The following is a 19,716-nucleotide window of genomic DNA, read 5'->3' as shown; positions in this document are numbered from 1 at the left end:
ACTGTTCAAACATCAGCCTCACCTGAGTTTTACTTCTCATGCAGTTTATAAGCACAAGTAGTTATATTATTGTTAAATTAAACCCTTAGACCAGAAAATTACTTTGGGAGGGAGCAGGAAGTACAGATATTGCTACTAACTGTCCAGAAAAATAACAGCTTAGCCCTGTTCTCTTTCTTTATCAGAGGTTTGAGATACAGAAATCAGCAGCATGGAGGTAAATATGACCATCTGCTCATGCTGAAGATCAAATACTTTTCAAAGGACAACTTCAGGGCCAGTTCAAATGTTGTCAAGTGTAGTGGAAGTGACTTCCACTTCCTGTTCTTCATACTTCTCTTAGTGAGCACAGATTAGCAACTTGCCAGGTTCTTAATTGTTTCAGTAGAGACAGTAGAGACAATTGGGTTGGTCTTATTCTGAGGTTGCTACTGGTCCACCCCTGGTTACTAGCTTGTGGAGTGATGTTTTTTCCTCCATGCATTGCTGTACTAGTTTTCTCACTAGCTGAGGATGAGAGATAGTCACTTGCTTAACGTTAGAGAGGATGAGAAGCAAAAGAGTGAAGGAGTGGTTACCTTCTTTATATCCAAATTGTGTGATCTCATAAAGCCACACAGCCTTGCTGTGTTCTCCAGGGAAAAAAGGAGGCAGCTCTACAGTGGTGCAATCCAGAGATACAACTAAAGCCTTCTGATATGATTAGATAAAAGATTAATAAGGTTAGCAGCATATCCCTGGTTCAGAAATGGTGGATAATGTTACCCTATTGCTTAATCTGGGTTGTGCATAATGTTGGGTGCCCAAATTTCTATTTATGAAATATTCTTCTGAATCATCAACAATCCACTGGTTTCCTTTTTGTCTTTTTATCATTGCTTTAGGTTTGTGACTTGTCGTTCAGCCTGAAGAAAATGCTGATCCGGCACAAACTGACTCACAATCCCAATCGCCCCATGGCGGAATGCCAGCTATGCCACAAAAAGTTTACAAGAAACGACTACCTCAAAGTACACATGGAAAATGTCCATGGAGAAACTGACAGCTAATTTTGGCTTGCACGAAAGAGTGTCTAGTGTTTCCTTTGTAGGAGTATAAACTCCAGACTTCTCACCTGATTAGTGAACACAAGACACACACACAAAACTCTAATGTGTTCACATAATCACTTTTTTCATGGTGTCTTGTATTTCTGTTCAGACAAAAAAGAAAAAGGGTACCCTAAATTACATGAGGCTAGAATATCAACATAAGTTGACATAATGTGGGTGGATTTATAAGACCATTTTAGAAAGGCAAATTGTCTCCCAAAGCCATCGCCATTCTGTTATAGGTAAGAGTTCTTTTTAAATGCTCTATCATGTGGTGAAGTAGATAGTTAACTAAAACTGCAATCCAAAGCACACTTACTGGGTGTAAATTCCAGTCTGCTGTTCCAGTAGACATGCTTAGCTTTGCACTGCACAGGCTGTAAATGTTTTGTTGCCAGGATATGGGGAAACAGTTGCTTTCTCTAAGGAAACAATCAGTGAGTTCTCTGAAATAATAGTATAAACTCACTGTATTTCATGCCTCAGACATTATCACAGTCTAGTCGGAAATTTTACATATTGAGGATGGTGCTTTGAATTACCTTAATCCACCTCATAATTACACATGATTGGGTTCCATAGAAAGCATGGGAACCTCAGCAAATGTCACCCTAGGATAATAAAGTAAGTACCCTGTACTGGTAACTGAGAGATTGCTAAGTCTGTGCAGCACTTTATTACGCTTTAGTAATATTATAATAGTGGCTAGATTTTTATTAACCTGGTAAATTGACTTCAATTCTGTTAACCAGCATGGCTCTTGCAAGCAAAGTTTATTCTGGTTTATACATGTTTTGATTAAATTCAGAACTGATATTGAAATACTAGAATATTTTTCAAGTGCCACCGTGCTGTGGAGAATGAGATCTGGGGACATGCTGTCTCAACCGCTTCAGCATGGTTTATTACTTTGGGTTGCTATTGTGGAAGGCAAATCAAAAGCAAGCAATGTGAGTAATTTTTGTTGAAATGCTACGTTAGCACTAATGCAATATTTGTAAATGCCAGTGCCAGAGGAAACAAAATCTCAGAATGGTATTCAACATCTGATTAAGTCAAGGAACATGTAATTAAATTGCTAGGAAGAATTTTTACCCCATGGAATTCTGCAGAGTTTAGAGTTAGGCTTGTGCAATGAATCTGTCATTCATATTCTTTTTTTATATATTATTATTATAAAGACCAAGACTGGGTTATGAATAATTTGCTAACTACATTACTTTTTCAGCAAGTAGTTTGTCATAATTATTAATGGAAAGCCTGTAAATTCTCTTACTTGGATAAGCCAGTTAATGTTCAAGGAAGCAAATAATGCACCAAGGTGTCATCTTTGTAGGAAACAAAAGTTTTTAAATAAATTTGGTTCTAGGTTGATATTCTTTCAACAGTTTTGTCTAGACTACAGCATCCTCTTTGAAGTTTGCTGCTTGTGCACCAACAAATAGGCTACAAAAGATTTTTGAGCTGTCACAGACACAATCAGGAGGTATTTTTTGTGTCCCTTCTGTAAGTGATATAGACTACTGTAAGGTAGGTCAGACATATTTTACAAGTTGCTGCTTCTGTGTAGATGTAATTTGAGATTCATTGTTCTGTCAAGTCTAGTTTGAGATCTTCATAAACGAACTTTCAGCTGTCAATTGCACTGACAGGCACACATGGCATTTCTAGTTTAAAAGGCTTGTAGTAACTGACTTTATTGAATCATGTCATTTGTATTTAGCAGTTATCACTCACTCAAGCATATGGCTGTGTCAAGAATAGTCCAATCAGTTTTGCTAGTGCAAAGCCATGGAGCTCTGTGAAGCCTGAAGTATCAGTTCTGCGGCTGTACAATGAACACAACCAAATGGAGTATCCAGACAGAAAGCCAGAGAAAGGAAGAGATTGGATATTGTATACTGCATAAGTCGCTCTTACAGTAAAACGTGTGTGTGTTGTAAACGTGGAAATAAAAATCACAAGAAACAAACACATACACACAATCCTGACATTCCACAAAGGGGATGCATCACTAATTAAAAGTGTAATTTATTTAGGAATATAAGAAAGATGCTGTCAGAGCTGCCTCTAGGTCCCAGCTCACAGAGGACCAACGCTAGGCTGTCGTAATGTACAAAAGTCTTTATTGAAGTTCAATTTCCATTTCAAAGCCGCAGCGCGCAGCCCTACATCTTAAACCCTAGATCGGCGAAGTCCCATCTGAGTCTCCTCCCCTCTGACACCAGTTTAAGATCCTAGCCCTGCTCCACCTTTTCCGCTGCTCTCTCCTCTTCTGGGTCCTCCTGCCCGCTGGGGCATTGCCCTTTCTGGACTCTTCCGACGCTGAGTCGCTTAGCTCCTCCCCCTGCCTCCTGCGGGCTTTAGGACCCGGTTCCCAATCCTCATTCTCTGCTGTCCCGCGCTCCTGTACATTTGAACTTGCCTCTCGCGCCAACCCAGTGACCTTTCTCCTAACCGTTACACTACTTCGGTCACTGCTTCCCTCTTCCGGGATACTGTTCCGGGATACTGGCCGGATCTGACCTCCCCTCCGTTGTCCGACTTTCTGATGGAGGCGTGGTCAGCCCTGCCTCATCTTCTCTCCCTGGTGGGGAATGCAATGGCCCCGATACTTGGGACTCTTCCCCCCCACTCTGCTCTGGTGGGGAAGCTGGTCCTGATTTCCAACTACTGCTCTGGGAGTCCCTGCTGCCCCCTTGCTCCTGGGGCGTTCCCCTTGGGAACCCCCTACCCCTGGCCACTGGCGCCCCCTTCTGTGAATCTTCCGATTTGCTGGAGAGGCTCATGGAATCCCTCGGTCCACTGTCCTCTTCTCCTACGCTCCCCTCGGATTCTTCCCCTTCACTCTCCATCTCCTCTCTTCCCTGTGCCTCTGCTCCTGAGCCCCTGACAGATGCTATGCCCATTTAGTTCAGCATCACGTTCTCATAATGGTCCACCGTTTGCTGGTGGTAAGACCACCAGCAGGACATGAGGACCATAGCAATCTTCTGACTGGTGCTCAGAGGCATGCAGCCTCTTGATACTGGAGGTAGTACAACTCATAGACTCTGAAAGAAAAAGAACACAAAGTCCTTCAGTGGAGTTTTCTTTGATCATTTTTCACTAAACCAATGGTAGTCAATTTGTTGCTCTCTAGCAATTGTGGACTATAACTCCTATCATCCATGACCATTGGCCATGTTGGCTGGAGCTGGACACCACTACCCTTTGACTACCCCTGCACTGATTATTCTAAGGCTGGCCACTCCTCCATAGAGGCAGCATTCAGGAGGAACCTTTCTAATACCCTAGAGATGGCCAATTCCAAAGGGAAATTCTGGTTTACCATAAATTAACAACCCTGCAAGTACTCCTAGGACAACTTACACACTTTGGCTTAGGTGGTGGCCGGGCTTCTTTCATTAAGTTCTAACCTGTTATCATTGAATTTGTGGCAGAGTCTGGTTTGATGTTCTTTATTGTCCTCTCTATTTCATTAAATAATGCTGGAGGTCGAAGGTATGCTCCCAGATGTGGCTTAAGGCAAGGATGCCTTTGGCATAGTCAAAGTTTTTCCCGCTCTCTGCCATGAGAAGGTCACCTTCATGAATTAGAATTTATTGCAAATCAAAATGCCCTTTTTTCACTTGGTCTTTTAATTTCAAATGTAGGAGAAGCAAACAAGGGCACTTTTCCCTCCTCCTCCCCCACCGTCTTACAACTCAGTAGTTAATGCAGTATTGAGTGTTAAGTGACACATTAAGTGTCACTTTCCCTGTTTCTTGTTAGTTCTGCTCATGTGACATTCATCTTTCAGGCAATTGAGGTGATGGTTAACCCTTGGTTATGTCTCGGGTTACAAAAAAACTGAGCTCAGAGACTTTGCATGACATGAACTCTTATCATCACCCTTCAGCGACAAAAGAACACAGGAAGGGAACAGCCACCTAGAATGACAGAGATAGAGAGAAGCCCAGATACTCCCAGTTCCCACCACAGATTCTATCTGAAGGAGGTGAGACTACATTCCTGTGCCTCGTGATCTGGCTCTGGCATGAGATTAGCTACCCTGAGATCAGCAAGGCACCAACAGTATGGGGGAGAGGAAGGAGGCAAAGTGAAAACCTGGATGCATTTAATGTTTTGGGAAATGGCTAACATGGAGAGACAACTGAGTGAACTGCTTTGATGCATATTTCCTTTCAAAGAGATTTATAGTGTGTGAAGTTCTGAGGCCACACCAGAGACTGCAGCTGAAAGAAGCCAGGCAAAAGACTAGGTTTGCCTGAACTGAAATGAAGCATTTTTAAAGGGGGGCATATCTATGGAACATAGGACACACTGTTTCTTTTGTCCCTTTGAGGACCAGTTCTCCAAAACGCTTTAAGTAGCTCTGTGGTTATAACCGTGATCGAGGAAGAAGTACATCACCAGCTGTGATCATGTTTACAGTCACTGTGCCTCTGCAATGTTTCGTGCAAACAAGTCAGCTGAAAAATGTGCCATGATCACACCATCAATGCCCGAAAGCAGCACCTGTCAGTGTGGGCAGATGTGCTGATGAGAATCCTTCCTTCATAGGACTGCATCCATGGGAGACTGCGTACTTTTGTACTCCAAATCTTTCATAATTTTAAACACAACTACAGCTTCTTTACAAAATTAACACTGAATATAATCTCTTGGGTACATGAAGGCTTGTCATATAACAATTTTGTAGCAGCAACGGGATAACTTCCCACTTTAATTGATTCCTTTACAAGAGCATTGGTCCAGCACAGTTAATGGGATAATTGGTAACATGATATTTTATGCATTCTTTCATTCATTTCTTTTCTTTTAAAAAATATCCTGCCAGTAAGAATTGCTTTCAGGGCAGCCAACAACACATGATAAAGCAATTAGTAACATAAAATCAAAAGCAGTAAATAGTAGGATTAGAAACAGCAAGATTTGAAACAGATAAGCTAAAACCACAAGATAAAAACTCACCCCAGCCAACATTTAGGAAGGTGCCTTATAGAAGTCACAGACTATTGGCCCATCTAATGCAGGTTTTATCTGCACTGGCTGGGAGAATCTCAGCAGGATTTGCAACAGGGTTCTTTCCCCAGCCCTACATGAAGATGAACCTGAGTTCTTCTGTGTGCAAAAGGATGGGTTCTGCCACTGAGTTAGGGCCTGGGAAAATAAAACTGTTTCCTGATGCTGAAGAGACTTGAGTAGGTGCCACCAAGCAAGCATCACAACTGTCAAATGGGTGTTGGAAAGAGCAGCACTGTGTGAGAGAATGCCTTGCTTCATAAGACAAACCAGTGAATGCTTAAGTGCAGAGGCTTCACATTTTTATTCAAAGAAAACTGTATTTTATTATGTGGCAGGGCCCTGCTACAGCTTGGAGTGCTGTATTTCTTACGTGCTGCCCGCAAGTACTCGAGTGGTACAAAAGGGAAAGTGTTCATTCAGGAAAAAACTGAATAAAATTAAGAAACGAGTCCACTGTGGAAAGAACTAACTAAATAAACGGTGCTCAGTTTGTTCATGTGACATTGACATATCTGTGGGTGATATTCCAAGTTAGTCATACAGGAGCCCCAATTACAGATAGGTAGCCGTGTTGGTCTGCCATAGTCAAAACAAAATAAAAAGATTCCTTCCATTAGCACCACACGAAAGCTCATACCAATAACTAACTTAGTTGGTCTTTAAGGTGCTACTGGAAGGAGCCCCAATGAAATTGACAGACAGGTAATTTAAGTCCATTGATTTCACAGGGTTTGCTCTGAGTCTGACTAACATTGGATACCACACTATAGTTATATACTGAGAGAAAGGGAGGTATAAATTCCCTTTGGATTCCGAACAGTGGAAATATGTCTGCACTATTTGCAAAAATCCAAAGATCAAAAATCAGTAGGCAGAGACTGTGGACTTTCCTCAAAGAAGGTTCTTGAATAATGGGATTGTTTTTCTTCTCTGAGGAAAGAGGCTGTGTGTTTTCAAATCCACAATCTCATTTCCAGTTTAAACAGCTGTTCAAACACAACTGGAGGAAAATTTGAAGCAGGTACTGTAGCAGCATTCTGTCAGGATTAACAGGTTACTGTGGACCTTGATCACTTTTAACTCTCTCAGTTCTATTTTTCCAATAAACTGAACAGACAAACATTGCAGCCTGAAATATATCTGTTTGGGAACAGAATAATTTAAAAGTTGCAGTAAAGTAACCATAAGTGGAGTGATACATTCAGGTGTCAGGGTTGGGAGTTTTTACCTTTGTTTTCTGTGTCACATGCATGCCACAAATTGTAAATATAACATATGAGAATAAAGAAGCCTCAATCCATTAGTGATCATAATATCAATATACATATGAAGCAGGGATTTTGTGGAATGGATCATCTTTCATGTCCAGTAATCATCTTGTTCTGGCAGTCCTTCTGTATCTTAACATAGGAATTTGCCAATATTCCAAGTCAAACCATTGTCCCATTTAGCTCAGTATTAGCCACCTCTCCATGGTTTCAGCAAGATTTCCAGGGACTGAACCTGGAACCTTTCTTTGGGTTCAGAACCATGCATAGTCCAACGAGTGTTGCCCTTTTAATATCTCTGAATGCATGGTCAGGTTGTTCTCCAACCACTTGTACTGAACCTGGATTCCCCCAATCAATCTAATCCAATCGAAATAACTTTATTGAACTAGCCATTGGCCATGACAAATCTGAATCAAAAATAAATACAAGCAAAAGGGGTGTAGTGCCACAAATAATGGTCTCTGTTTAGATCTCTGTGTCTCCCTTGCAGTTCACTGCTATATGTCCAGGGTTTTCTTTCTGATCTTTTTGGCTGCCAAAGCAAAAAGCGTGACTTTATGAGTCACTGAAGCATTTACATCACTAAGAAGCCATAGGGCCTTCTCTGCCGGGGAGAGACATATTTCCTGTACGGATGGTCAGGTGAGAAATTGCCTCCTGGGTCCAATGTATAGTGGGCAATATAGCAAATAGTGCAAGATGTCTTCCGCTTGCAGTTGCCCACATACACAGAGTCTGTCTTTGTATGGTACCCTGTTATATCGTCCATCTAAGACGGCGAAAGGCATAGCTTGAAAATGCAGCTCAGTAAAAGCGAATCTAAGTGAGGCTGGCTGGAGATTTGACAGGTAGCTGGCTCTAAAATGGACTGTTTTTAGAAAGAGGAACCAAGGAGGAGTGCAGTGTAGGCACTCTTTCTCCTGTCAATAACTCCTTCAGTGGTGGGAAGGAATGTGATGAAAATTCCTGCCCTTTTATATCTTGGAGCTTAATGGCCAGTGGAGAGCTCCGCAGGGAAACTGGGTCTTGTGATCATTCTTCTCACTTTCCTTTAAAACTGATTCATGTTAGTGAATGCCACAACTACCAGAGGCTAGCAACATTATTCTCCTCCTCTGCAAGAAATTAAAAAAGGGATCTACTACACCAACTCAGTCAGGATATGGCAGCAGTTTGAAAGCACACTGCCCTCAAAGGACCTTCTGAATTTCATTGTGAAGCCCGAGTCAAGGGTCAAGCAAAACCAGCTTGTGGTGGCCTGAGGTGTGAAAGTTAGCTGAGAGACCAAGGCAAAGATGTGTTTGAAGCAGCACCTCACCTGCACTGCACAGCAATGAAAAAATGAGAGTTCACATTCCTCTTCTTTTTCCTCTTTCTGGAAATGGAGATGATTCAACAAGGCCTGATAATGCATTTTAAACTCCTTTGTTTTTATATGTGAGTTCGTGTAATAGCTTTCATTGTTATTTTTAGTCTTTTCCATGGACACTCAAGTCAAGGCCTGCAATATGTATTTACTTCCTTGGTTTTGTTTGTTTTGAACTAGGTGCTCATTAAAGCAGGAGAGGATATATTAAGTCTACCTTTAGGACTACAAGGACGCCATTTTGTTCTCCATCAAATTGGCTGTCGTGGTTCAAAAGCTTTCTGTGAAAAAGAAGGAGGACCCTCTGTAGTCAGACATGTCTTCCCAAAACCAATTCAGAACAGGGCCAGGCTGGACTTGTGCAGCTCCTGTGTTTGCTCCAAATGGTTGTGGTAACAGACTTTGCTTATTGAAAAAAGCAAAGCTAGATAATGCAGCTGGCCTTGGCTGATCTTTCTCCACCCACTATCCCTCCTTGATAACATTTTGAGAAAAACCAGAACCACAAAAATATACTTTCCCCCTGAAGCAAAAAAAAAATGCATCACAGATGGCTCCTTGGGTTTATGTATTCTCTTTCTGATTTGCTGTAGGTGAATCCACAGCTGTTGTTGATTTTGTGACTAAACTGATAAGCACAGCTCAAGCTCCATTCAAGAAGTTAGAAAATATATACATATTACATTGCCTTGGCTTTTTTTTTACATACATAAGAATAGATCCCTTGCCCCTCATGAATGCATTTTATATCTGAGGCTGAATCTTTTAGGGTACCCATCTGGGGGGGGGGGGGAGGAATGATTTACAAAAGTACTTAAATCATTCTTCATTTTCCTAATTAGAAAATGTTCTCTTACCAATTCATCATTCAAGAAGTGTTTGCTGAAAATAAGTCTGTGATTGTTTTGATGATGTAGTATATTCCTGATAGAACACTTTGTTCTGTCTTGCTATTTTCTACATGGTTCATTGGAAGGCTCTCTCAATCTTGACTACAGAAAAATATAAACCAGGCTTCCAGAACTGTGTCATCCTATTGATGGTTGAGATTGTGCCTGGAATAATGTGCTTCCTGTTGTCCAGCACTGCAGTGTGTAAAACTGCACAATAGCCACGCAGGGCCTGCCTTATAAAAGTGAGGCAATTGTTTCAAAAGACTGATAATTCAGGTACAGCTGGCTATTCCGCCACATGGCCTCTTTTGGGCCACCTAATCTGGCCTTGCTGCTTCGGGTGTGCTGGAGGATGCTATCCCATCACCAGCATTGAACTAAGACTTGCTGCCTGTCCAGTCCACCTCTGTACGTGATACTGACGGGGACCATGGTCTTGTCCTTTGTCTCAGGCTGCAAAATGTGAAGTCAAACCAAGCAGCAGATGAATCGTGGTGGCATTTGGAACCAGGATGTGGTAGCCAGCAGGGAGTGTAGTGGCTTGGCGGTTATCAAAGGCCTTTGCCCAGTTTACAGCCTATCCTCAAATATGATAGGAAATGGGCATGCTGCTCATGTTCCACATTTCTCAATGATTTAGGCATAATTGTAGTAAATTCATGTTCTTCAAAATGCCTTGCAGAAGGTCAAAATCCTAGAGTTTCCCAGTGCTTCCTTGATCTCTTTTCACTGCCTGGCCCACTGAGGACGAAGCATGTGGTCACTGTGCAGAAAGACAGTGTGACAGACTTTCTCAATGGATGAGTCATAAGAGCAAAGGGTCTTTTCCGTAACTGCATCACACTTCACTTCACTTACCTCCTTGTGTGTCTCATATTGCATTTCCACTCAATCATCCTTTCAGCTGCTTCTTTTTACATCTTCATTTTCATCACGCTTAGGTAGTCTGAAAGGTTTCGGTATTGTTCTAACTGGAGCTCATGCAGAAGCATGTTAATAAAGCCCCCGCCGCCGCCTGACAAGGTACACGAAGTGGAACAGTTTGGTCTGCAGCACCAATGAAAACAGATGGAAGAAACAGGGCTGTGTGTGATGTAAGATGTATCCAAATGTGGAGGATCTTGCCCATTTATCATAGGAGACTGCTGACAAACAAGTGACAGTAATGAATGTGCCTCTTGAGATGCAATCTGGATCTCCTGTATCCGAGGAAAATCTATCCGTTGGCATGTTAGTGGCGAATAGCTGCCTTGCTTAATTGATTTCCAACTGTACCATATTAGAGGGCAGCGACAGTGAAAAACATACCACTGAATTAACTGTGCTTGTCATGCTAACTGCTGAACAGTCCATTCCAAGGGCCCTTTTTAATGGTATGCAGTGACTAGGCCAGGTTTCACAGGCAGTATATCTATGGATAGCAGCTTCTGAGAGCAACCACAGTAAGGATTAAGAGCCTGTGGGCTTCTCAGAAGCATCTCATTGGCCACTGCAGAAAACACGACACTGGACTGGATGGGTGCAGTGGATGTGATCCAGCAGGGATCTTTTTGTGTTCGTTATCTGAACTGGATGTGTTATTTGCTCATGAGAATTCACATGAGCTACGCGCTCAGCGGCTCTTTGAACAATGTATGTGAATGGGGTTCTTTTTTGTATTTTTTTAAAAATAAAAAATCTTGTTGGATTGAAATGCAATTCAGACAATAATTTGCATGTTATGAAACCTCAGCACTTGCTGGTCTGCAAGTGCCCATCATGTTGTGAAACAGCAGGAAAAAAACAGCCTTTTGAGACTCAAGTGTTCTGTGTTAACACACAATTTATGCATACTTTTTTTTAAAAAAAATGTGCATTTATAGTGCAAAGCAATTTGGCCATACTTCTCTTTGATTCAGTAGGCTCATAAAATACAGCATGAATCTTGAATGTCATTTGTATTTGTTTAGAGTAGTGGAAGAGATCTCATATTTCTCAAACACATATTTGTCAAACTAATTGTTGTTAGAAATGAATAATTCACCTTTTTGTCCCAGGCATACCATGTCAGGTCCAAGAGCTTTGGAGGTGGGGTGCTTTAGATGACCTTTGTATAATCATAATCATAATCACTTATTATTTATACCCTGCCCATCTGGTTGGGTTTCCTCAGCCACTTTGGGTGGCTCCCAGCATAATATTAAAAGCACAATAAAACATCAAATATTAAAAACTTCCCTAAACAGGGCTGCCTTCAGATATCTACTAAATGTCAGATAGATAGTTGTTTATTTCCTTGACATCTGAAGGTTGGGTGTTCCACAGGGTGGGCGCAACTACTGAGAAGGCCCTCTGCCTGGTTCCCTGTAACCTCACTTCTCGCAGGAAGAAAATCCCCAGAAGGCCCTTGGAGCTGAACCTCAGTGTCCGGGCTGAACGATGGGGGTGGAGACGCTCCTTCAGGTTACTGGGCCGAGCCCATTAAGGGCTTTAAAGGTCAGCACCAATACTTTTAATTGTGCTCGGAAACATACTGGTACAGGTCTTTCAGGACCAGTGTTATGTGGTCCCGGCGGCCACTCCCAGTCACCTGTCTAGCTGCTGCATTCTGGATTAGTTGTAGTTTGGTGTTTCTTCCAACTATACAATTCTATGATTCCATCAGATGGTTACTCAAATGCAGACTCTTCCTGTGTGTTTTAGAAGCAGATACAGAAGAATACCATAACTGCTTTATTCTGTGATCTGTCAGAATGAGGTAACAATAATTGAATTCGAAGCCACTTTAGCAACTGGAAATGAATAAGACAATCAAGATGAATGCATACCAAAGTGATCCGAGCCCTGGGCATTATCATCAGCAATTCCCTGTTGTAACAGAAGGCTGCCATCTGGTTTCACATGACTTTTGCAGATCCCTGGCCCACCTTTTTCATTACTTTTACTAGAATACTAACTCCTGTTTAGCAGCCCATCCTTTATTCAAAGGAAGTTCAAAGGAATGTAACGCAAATGTTGCTAATCCTCTGGAACTCCTGAATAACTGGGTCAAGTTCATGGAATCACTCGTATAAGGGGCGCCGGGTACGCAAGGTGTCAATTAATAGAATGTAGGCTATCGGTAAAATAAACAGAAGAGCATGAAAACAGTAACTGAAATGGGAATTCTTTAGCTGAATTGAATGGCAGGAGTTAAGTATGAAAAATTAAAATGGGTGTCTGTTGCTGCTGGCATCCATCGGCCTTGAGTGGCAATGGAGTGCACTTCTGGGGGTGACGTCTTTGTTGTTGTTGTTGTTTAGTCATTTAGTCGTGTCCGACTCTTCATGACCCCATGGACCAGATCATGCCAGGCACTCCTGTCTTCCACTGCCTCCCACAGTTTAGTCAAACTCATGCTGGTAGCTTCGAGAACACTATCCAACCATCTCGTCCTCTGTCGTCCCCTTCTCCTTTCCCAACATCAGGGTCTTTTCCAGGGAGTCTTCTCTTCTCATGAGGTGGCCAAAGTATTGGAGCCTCAGCTTCACGATCTGTCCTTCCAGTGAGCACTCAGGGCTGATTTCCTCCAGAATGGATGTGTTTGATCTTCTTGCAGTCCATGGGACTCTCAAGAGTCTCCTCCAGCACCATAATTCAAAAGCATCAATTCTTCGGCGATCAGCCTTCTTTATGGTCCAGCTCTCACTTCCATACATCACTACTAGCCACTGCAATAGCAGCAATGCAGTGAGTGCAAGCCTGGGCAGGGTGTATGGAGGTCCTGGGCTGTACAGACAACACGACCCTCCCACTTGGCCTCACTGTTGAGGAATGGCTGCAGTCCTTGTTACTGCTTTGCTGCATTACTGCCAAATTGTGGGAATTTTTACCATGGGCTGAACTGGAGGGAGCGTCAAGGAAAGCAATTTGGGAATCAGTTGGATAACAGTGCGAGTTACTAGGATAGGTATTTACTGGCAAGCACCTTACTGACCTTTGCAGCCTTGTGATCTCTTTTCCATTGGGATATTTGGCCATATGTGGAGTGCAAATGTCACAGCCCTTAAGCATTTGTACAGATGCACCCATATTAAAGGGTAAAAAGGGACTATTGCGACAGCACTGCTCACTTGGTAAGAATCAATGGGGGTTGGTAAAGCAAAATGCAGAACTGAAATGAACTTTATGCCAGTAGCATGGAGGCCCGCTCAAACTGTGCCCTATTGCAGAATGCAACTATCTGAGAGAAGAACCTTTGCTTAGGGAAGTTTTTACTATCTGGTGTTTTATTCTGGTTTTAATCTGTTGGGATTATACCTCAGACATATATATATATATATCTCAGACATATTGGCTGCCATCATTGTTCCACCCATCCTTTGTGGAGGGATAGTGGGCAAAACGACAGACATCACTTTCCAAATCACATGGAAAGAGTTCCTTTAGCAGGGGTGATCTTTATTCTTTGCTTAAGTTAAATCTGAGATATTTAGAGCTATAAGCCCCCAGACAAAAGGGTATTATTGAACATTCCTAGCTTCAAAAGGAATTCCTGGGATATTGGCTCCACAAGCTTCCTGGAGGGGATTTTGTACCATCCATGGCTTCATATCTATATGCTGCACATGTTTTGCTTTTCCCCCCAAACCAATATCACTCACTAGCAATGGTTCTATGATTATTATTTTTAAAAATGTGTTTACAACTAATATTACTATTACATCATTTTCATTTCTGAAAATTAGATCAAGTGTCTGAGCAACTTTTTTCCAGTCTATGCATTCATAAACATTGAAAGTCTGTTTCATGTAATAATTTTGCATTTATAGAATAGACACACTATATTTTTGTGGCATTTAACACACATGCAAATACCACCAAAAAGGCAGGATATAACTGGATCAGTGGCTGTAAGCAGCAGCTAATCTCACATCATGGAATTAAATTTAAATGGGCTTAAGTGTTTCAGAGGCCTACCAGACCTGTTTGTTCCATAGCAAAATGTCCTGCTTGAAAATATAAAGTCTTTTTTTAATTTTCCAGAACTGACAAATCCCTAACATTCTATTTACTTAAACATCTAGACATTCTTGGTTAGATAAACAGAAAAAAATGTAAAGCAGAAATAGATCTTGAATACAAAGGTGTTCCTTGAGAAAAGCAGTGACTGCCTGAAAGTTTTAAGAATGTCTATCCCAAAAGTATGAAATGCCCACATATGTTTTGATCGGGATGGGGGAGGTGGGGCTACAAAGAGACTATTAGCAAGAACGCACACATTGAATAGTTAGGTAAACAGACAACACCTTCAGCTTCATAGAACATCAGCCGCTGACTTTACTGGAGTCATAATTTGCCATGCTTTTGCCATACCTGAGTACAAAAACCACGTTTTTTGTAAAAGAAGTAAGAAATGAGACAGAAAATAGCATTCCTGTTTTTCCTATTAAAAGCAGTGTGTGTGTGTGTGTGTGTACACACACACACACACACACACACACACACATCATCATCATCATCATCTGTTCTAATACAAGGTCCAAATTTATTTTGTATTCTACAGAGCAAGAAAACAACTTTTCTAGGCTACAGATTATAATTTTGTCGTAAAATACTATATAGCTATCCCTAAAGAAGCCAGGCACCACCTAGCAAAAGTTAAACACTGCGAAGTCCCATTGATGCACTTAACTTTACCACTGAAATTACTATCTTCAAGGTGCTCAACTATGACTGGATTATGTCCTCCCTCTCTCTCTCTCTCTTTTTTTTTTTTTAAAAAAAAAACCCACTTATGTGTGCAAGAGTAAGTCTGGCCTCCTCCTTCTGAACCCTAATGGCTTCCTTCTGGGTGAGGAAGCAGCACATTTGTAAAATTTGCACCTGTATAAATATCCTGTGTCCATGTGTGCAGAACCTTTCAACAACGAAAGCTGATTGGATTCAAGATGTGCTTTGAATGTTTTCTGCTGCCTTAGTGCAAAGTGATAAGTTTTGACAACGCCTGTGACTGGGAAGCAGGAACTGCAATGAAATTAAAAGCAATAATATATTATCACTAGCTTTAGGGGTTGTGGAAAGAGTGTTGTCGTGAAGAAAATGACACTCCACACCCACAAAATTATTTGAAGTAATAATTTTGCCTCTCTTTGAGTAACAAATAAATTCTGTGCACATCTGTCCTCAGCCCACCTGAGTTTATTGTGACTTACTCCCAAGTAAGTGTGTATAGGATTGCAGCCTGTATGTAGAATCAAATGTCAAGAATGATCTTGACCACTTGTGCAGCATTCTAGAGCGTTCAAAGCAATTCAAATCATTGTAAGCATCTCAGCAAACAACTCTACAAGATCATTAACTCTACAAGCATCATTTTGAAATAATAATAATAATCCAGGCTGGTTCACAACAATATAAATGCATTATAAATAAAAAAATAATACATTCAAAACAGTAAATGCAACATCCACAGTAAGTCAGAATAATTACTAAAAGCTTGGCAAAAATGCTTGGGTGAAAAGGCAAGTCCTTAAAAGGAGCAAAAAACACATCAAGTTTGGCACTTGCCTTGTTTCAGAGGGGAGATGATTCCAAAGGCTGGTTGCTGCACAGAAAATGCCCTTTCCTTGGTTTCTGCAAAATGAATTTCCGCAAGCTATGGAAAAATGAGGGCAGCCTTCTTTGAAATCTGAATGAGTGGGTAGCTTAGCATGGGGGAAAGTGCTCCCTCAGGTAACCGCATCCCAAGTTGTTTTGTTCATATTCCTTTTTAAAATTATTATTTAAATATATACCCCATCCTTCCTCCCAAAGGAGCCGAGGTTGGCAAACACACAAGCAATAAAACAGTTGAAACCCTTAAAAACAATTCTAATACAGATGCAGATTAAGAAAAATCTCTACTTAGAAAACTTGCTGCAAGGGGAAGGTCTTCAGTAGGTGCTGAAAAGGGAGCAGAGACACTGCCTTCTGATATTTTAACAGGAGGGAATTCCAAAGGGTAGGTGCTACAACACGAAAGCCTTGATTCCTGTCTTGTGCAGAATGGACCTCTTGATAAGATACTACATGCAGTCTCTTATCCTATGGGCAGTCAGTGCAGCGGCTTCAGCAAAGAGGTGGCGTGCTTGTGATAAGTTGCACCACTCAACAACGTAGCGACTGAATTTTGCATCAGCTGAAATTTCTGGACCAGCTTCAAAGGAAGCTCCACACAGAGTGCATTACAGTAGTCCAGTTTCAAGGTCACCAGTGCCTGGGGGTACTATGGCCAGACTCTCCCTGTCCAGAAACAGCTTAAGGTACTAAGCAAAGGCTAATAGGCACCCTTGGCCAATGCAGCTATCCGGTCCTCCAACAACACCCCACCCCAATATAAACCCGATCCTTCAGAAGGAATGCAGAGAAGCACCCAGAACAAGCAGACTGCTTAAGTCCTGGAATCAGGAAATGATCACAGAGCATCCATCTTGTCAACATGCAATGTTAGCCCTCATCCATCCCTCCACTGCTATCAGGCACTGATCCAGGAATTGCACAGCCACACCTGATTTAGATGTATCAGTGAAGTAGAGCTGGGTGCCATCAGCATATTGATGACACTATACTCTGAATCCCTTAATAGCTACTCTCAATGGCTTTAGCAAGATGTTACAGAGCATTGCAGACAATATGGGACCTTTTGTACCCCACAGTATAATTGTTAGGGGGCTGAGATGCAACCACCCAGTGCATTCCAGTACACTGTCCCCATTCCCCGAAGCCTGGGGAATTGAGAAAGGTGTCACAATTATAAGTGACATGGTTCTGACAAATGGCTTTGGTGATTTAATAAATGGACTCCATTCATAAAACCTTTGGAGCAATTGGAGTTGCAAATGGAACACCATGGCAAAAGTATAAATACTTTGCTTGGGAGATTCCTTTGTGGGTGTTTTGGTGGAAGGAAAACAATAGCAATTGGTGGAACAAAATGCTACCTGCTCATTCTAAATCCCCAGTCGTTCAGAAAATGCATCACATAGTGCCCAAAAAACTCTTAACACCACAAAAGTAGTTTCATATTATCAGTGTGGAACTGATGTATTCATAGAAGCATGAAAGCACCTAAATCTTCATGCAGCACATAGTCAAACTATGGAATGCGTCCTCAAAGGAGGCAGTGATGGCCACCAACCTAGATGGCTTTAAAAGAAGATTAAAGAGTTTCATGGAGGAGAGGACCATCCAATGCTACTAGCCATGGTGGCTATTCTTTGCCTCCATGATCAGAGACAGTAATGCTTCTGAAAACCAGTTGCTGGAAACCACAGATGGGGCTCTTGTGCTCAAATCCTGCTTGTGGCATCTGGTTGGCCACCATGAGAAGAAGATGGACTAGATGGACCATTGGCCTGATTCAGCAGGTTCTTATGTTCTATTCCCAAATCCATGATTAGGCTATTGCATTTTTTTCCTTCTTACAATCTTTCAACATTGGCTTTGCAAAGCAGATGTTTGTGAAAGCTGAATAATAGGTTACCGGTCTGGATTTACTGACCAGAAAATAATATGACAAGAGTTGATGTAGTTAAGGTGCAAAAGATACAGTTTCTTCTATAATGGCTAGGTTCTTCCTGGAATCTGACATGTATAAATGACATTAGTGCTCCACAGGGAATCAAATAGCTGAGCTGGTGCTTGCGATAATCTTTGGTTTACACAAGAGCTGGGAGGCTCTTTGAAATGATACCAGCCTGTAATCATGTTATCTAGTGCTGCATATTCATAAATCTCATTTGTGCTCTTTGCAAGGATGGAGAGATTTGTATATATTTTGGAGGCTCAGCACCCCCCCAATGAAAATCCAGTTTCTTGATTTAATCTGATGAAACTGGAATGAAAGCCCTTTTCAAAGTCCTGATACATGCTATTCCTGTTTCAAGCGCTGTGTGTTCATCGCATATGACCTTGCTTCCTGATGATCTGGCGCAATGCCTGGGCACACTTCAATGATCCACTGAATAGCTTGATTCTGCCATGTGGGAGACAATAAAAGAGCATTTGGCATCAATTATCCTTGCCTTACTTCCAGTAAAATTGAAGCACCAAACATTTTAAAAGATTGTATGGATTTCCATTAACCAGAAACAGTTGGTGTAAATAATATTTACACAAACTCTTTGACCAGCCCCAGGTAATATATGCTCTCTTTTTCTTATCATGTGACAGATAATTTTTACAAGTGCAAAAGCCTTTCACACCTGCAAAGAATAAAAAAATCTGGCAAATGAATTATAGAAACATTTTATATAGCATCACATTTGTGATGGGGGAGAGAGATAGAAACATGAATGTGGCTATATTGCTATATTAGACTACAATTCTGAAACATCAATCATTCAATAATTTTATTTGTACACCAGATTCCCAAAATTAAAACCATGCTCAAGGCAGCTTACAACATATAAAAAATTACATAATTACAAACATAACAAAAGTAGTCATAAACAACAAATAAAACAAAAGTACACAACCAAATCGAACAATTTCCATGTAAACTAAGCCAGTGTTTGTCCACAGACAGCTTTCCAGGTCATGTGGCCAGCACGACTAAACTGCTTCTGGTGCAATGGAACACCATGACGGAAACCAGAGTGCCCAGAAATGCCGTTTACCTTCCTGCTGCAACAGTACCTATTTATCTACTCGCACTGGCATGCTTTCGAACTACTAGGTTGTCAGAAGCTGGGACAGAGCCAATGGGAGCTCACCCCATTGCACCGATTCGAACCACCGACCTTCTGATTGGCAAGCCCAAGAGGCTCAGTGCTCTAAATCCAGTGGTCTAAACACAGACTATCACATATGACCCCAACCCTTTATGTTGCCTCCAGAAAACTAATGATAGTAACTACTGTAGCCAGGAGTAGAATTCTAACTACTAACTGTGGGTCCTAGAAGCATTAAGCACCCAAAGCAGAGATAAGCCAAACAACCAATTGATGTCCATGCCTGAAGGAAAGTGAGACAATAGCTTCCGATTAGCCATAAAAGTGGGTTCCTTTCTAGTCACATGGAATTGGAAATGTTACCAGGCCTTGAAGATCCAACCAGCCTCAAAT

General features: G+C 41.5%; 1 protein-coding gene and 1 long non-coding RNA gene across 4 annotated transcripts in view; one reads left to right on the top strand and one right to left on the bottom strand.

The window, feature by feature from the left end:
- The window catches only part of PRDM5 (PR/SET domain 5), a 92,494-nt gene extending 90,029 nt beyond the window's left edge, over positions 1 to 2,465 (top strand). For all 3 annotated transcript variants that reach the window (XM_079990518.1, XM_079990517.1, XM_079990516.1), the window contains one exon: positions 885 to 2,465. In XM_079990518.1, coding sequence (XP_079846644.1) covers positions 885 to 1,049 — 165 coding nt within the window. In that variant the 3' untranslated portion in view covers positions 1,050 to 2,465. The remainder of the gene's footprint in view (positions 1 to 884) is intronic.
- A 1,523-nt stretch (positions 2,466 to 3,988) lies between these two features.
- Positions 3,989 to 16,622, bottom strand: LOC307224081. The gene is made up of 3 exons (XR_013842409.1): positions 16,181 to 16,622; positions 10,511 to 10,699; positions 3,989 to 4,144 (listed from the first exon to the last, which is right to left on the bottom strand). It is a non-coding gene; the product is annotated as an uncharacterized lncRNA (long non-coding RNA).
- Between the last annotated feature and the right edge of the window lie 3,094 nt (positions 16,623 to 19,716).

The sequence above is a fragment of the Podarcis cretensis genome (genome assembly GCF_951804945.1).
Source record: "Podarcis cretensis genome assembly, chromosome: 9".
Classification (NCBI taxonomy): domain Eukaryota; kingdom Metazoa; phylum Chordata; class Lepidosauria; order Squamata; family Lacertidae; genus Podarcis; species Podarcis cretensis.
Note: the sequence above shows the minus strand (reverse complement) of the source record. Positions and strands in the feature narration are given on the sequence as shown.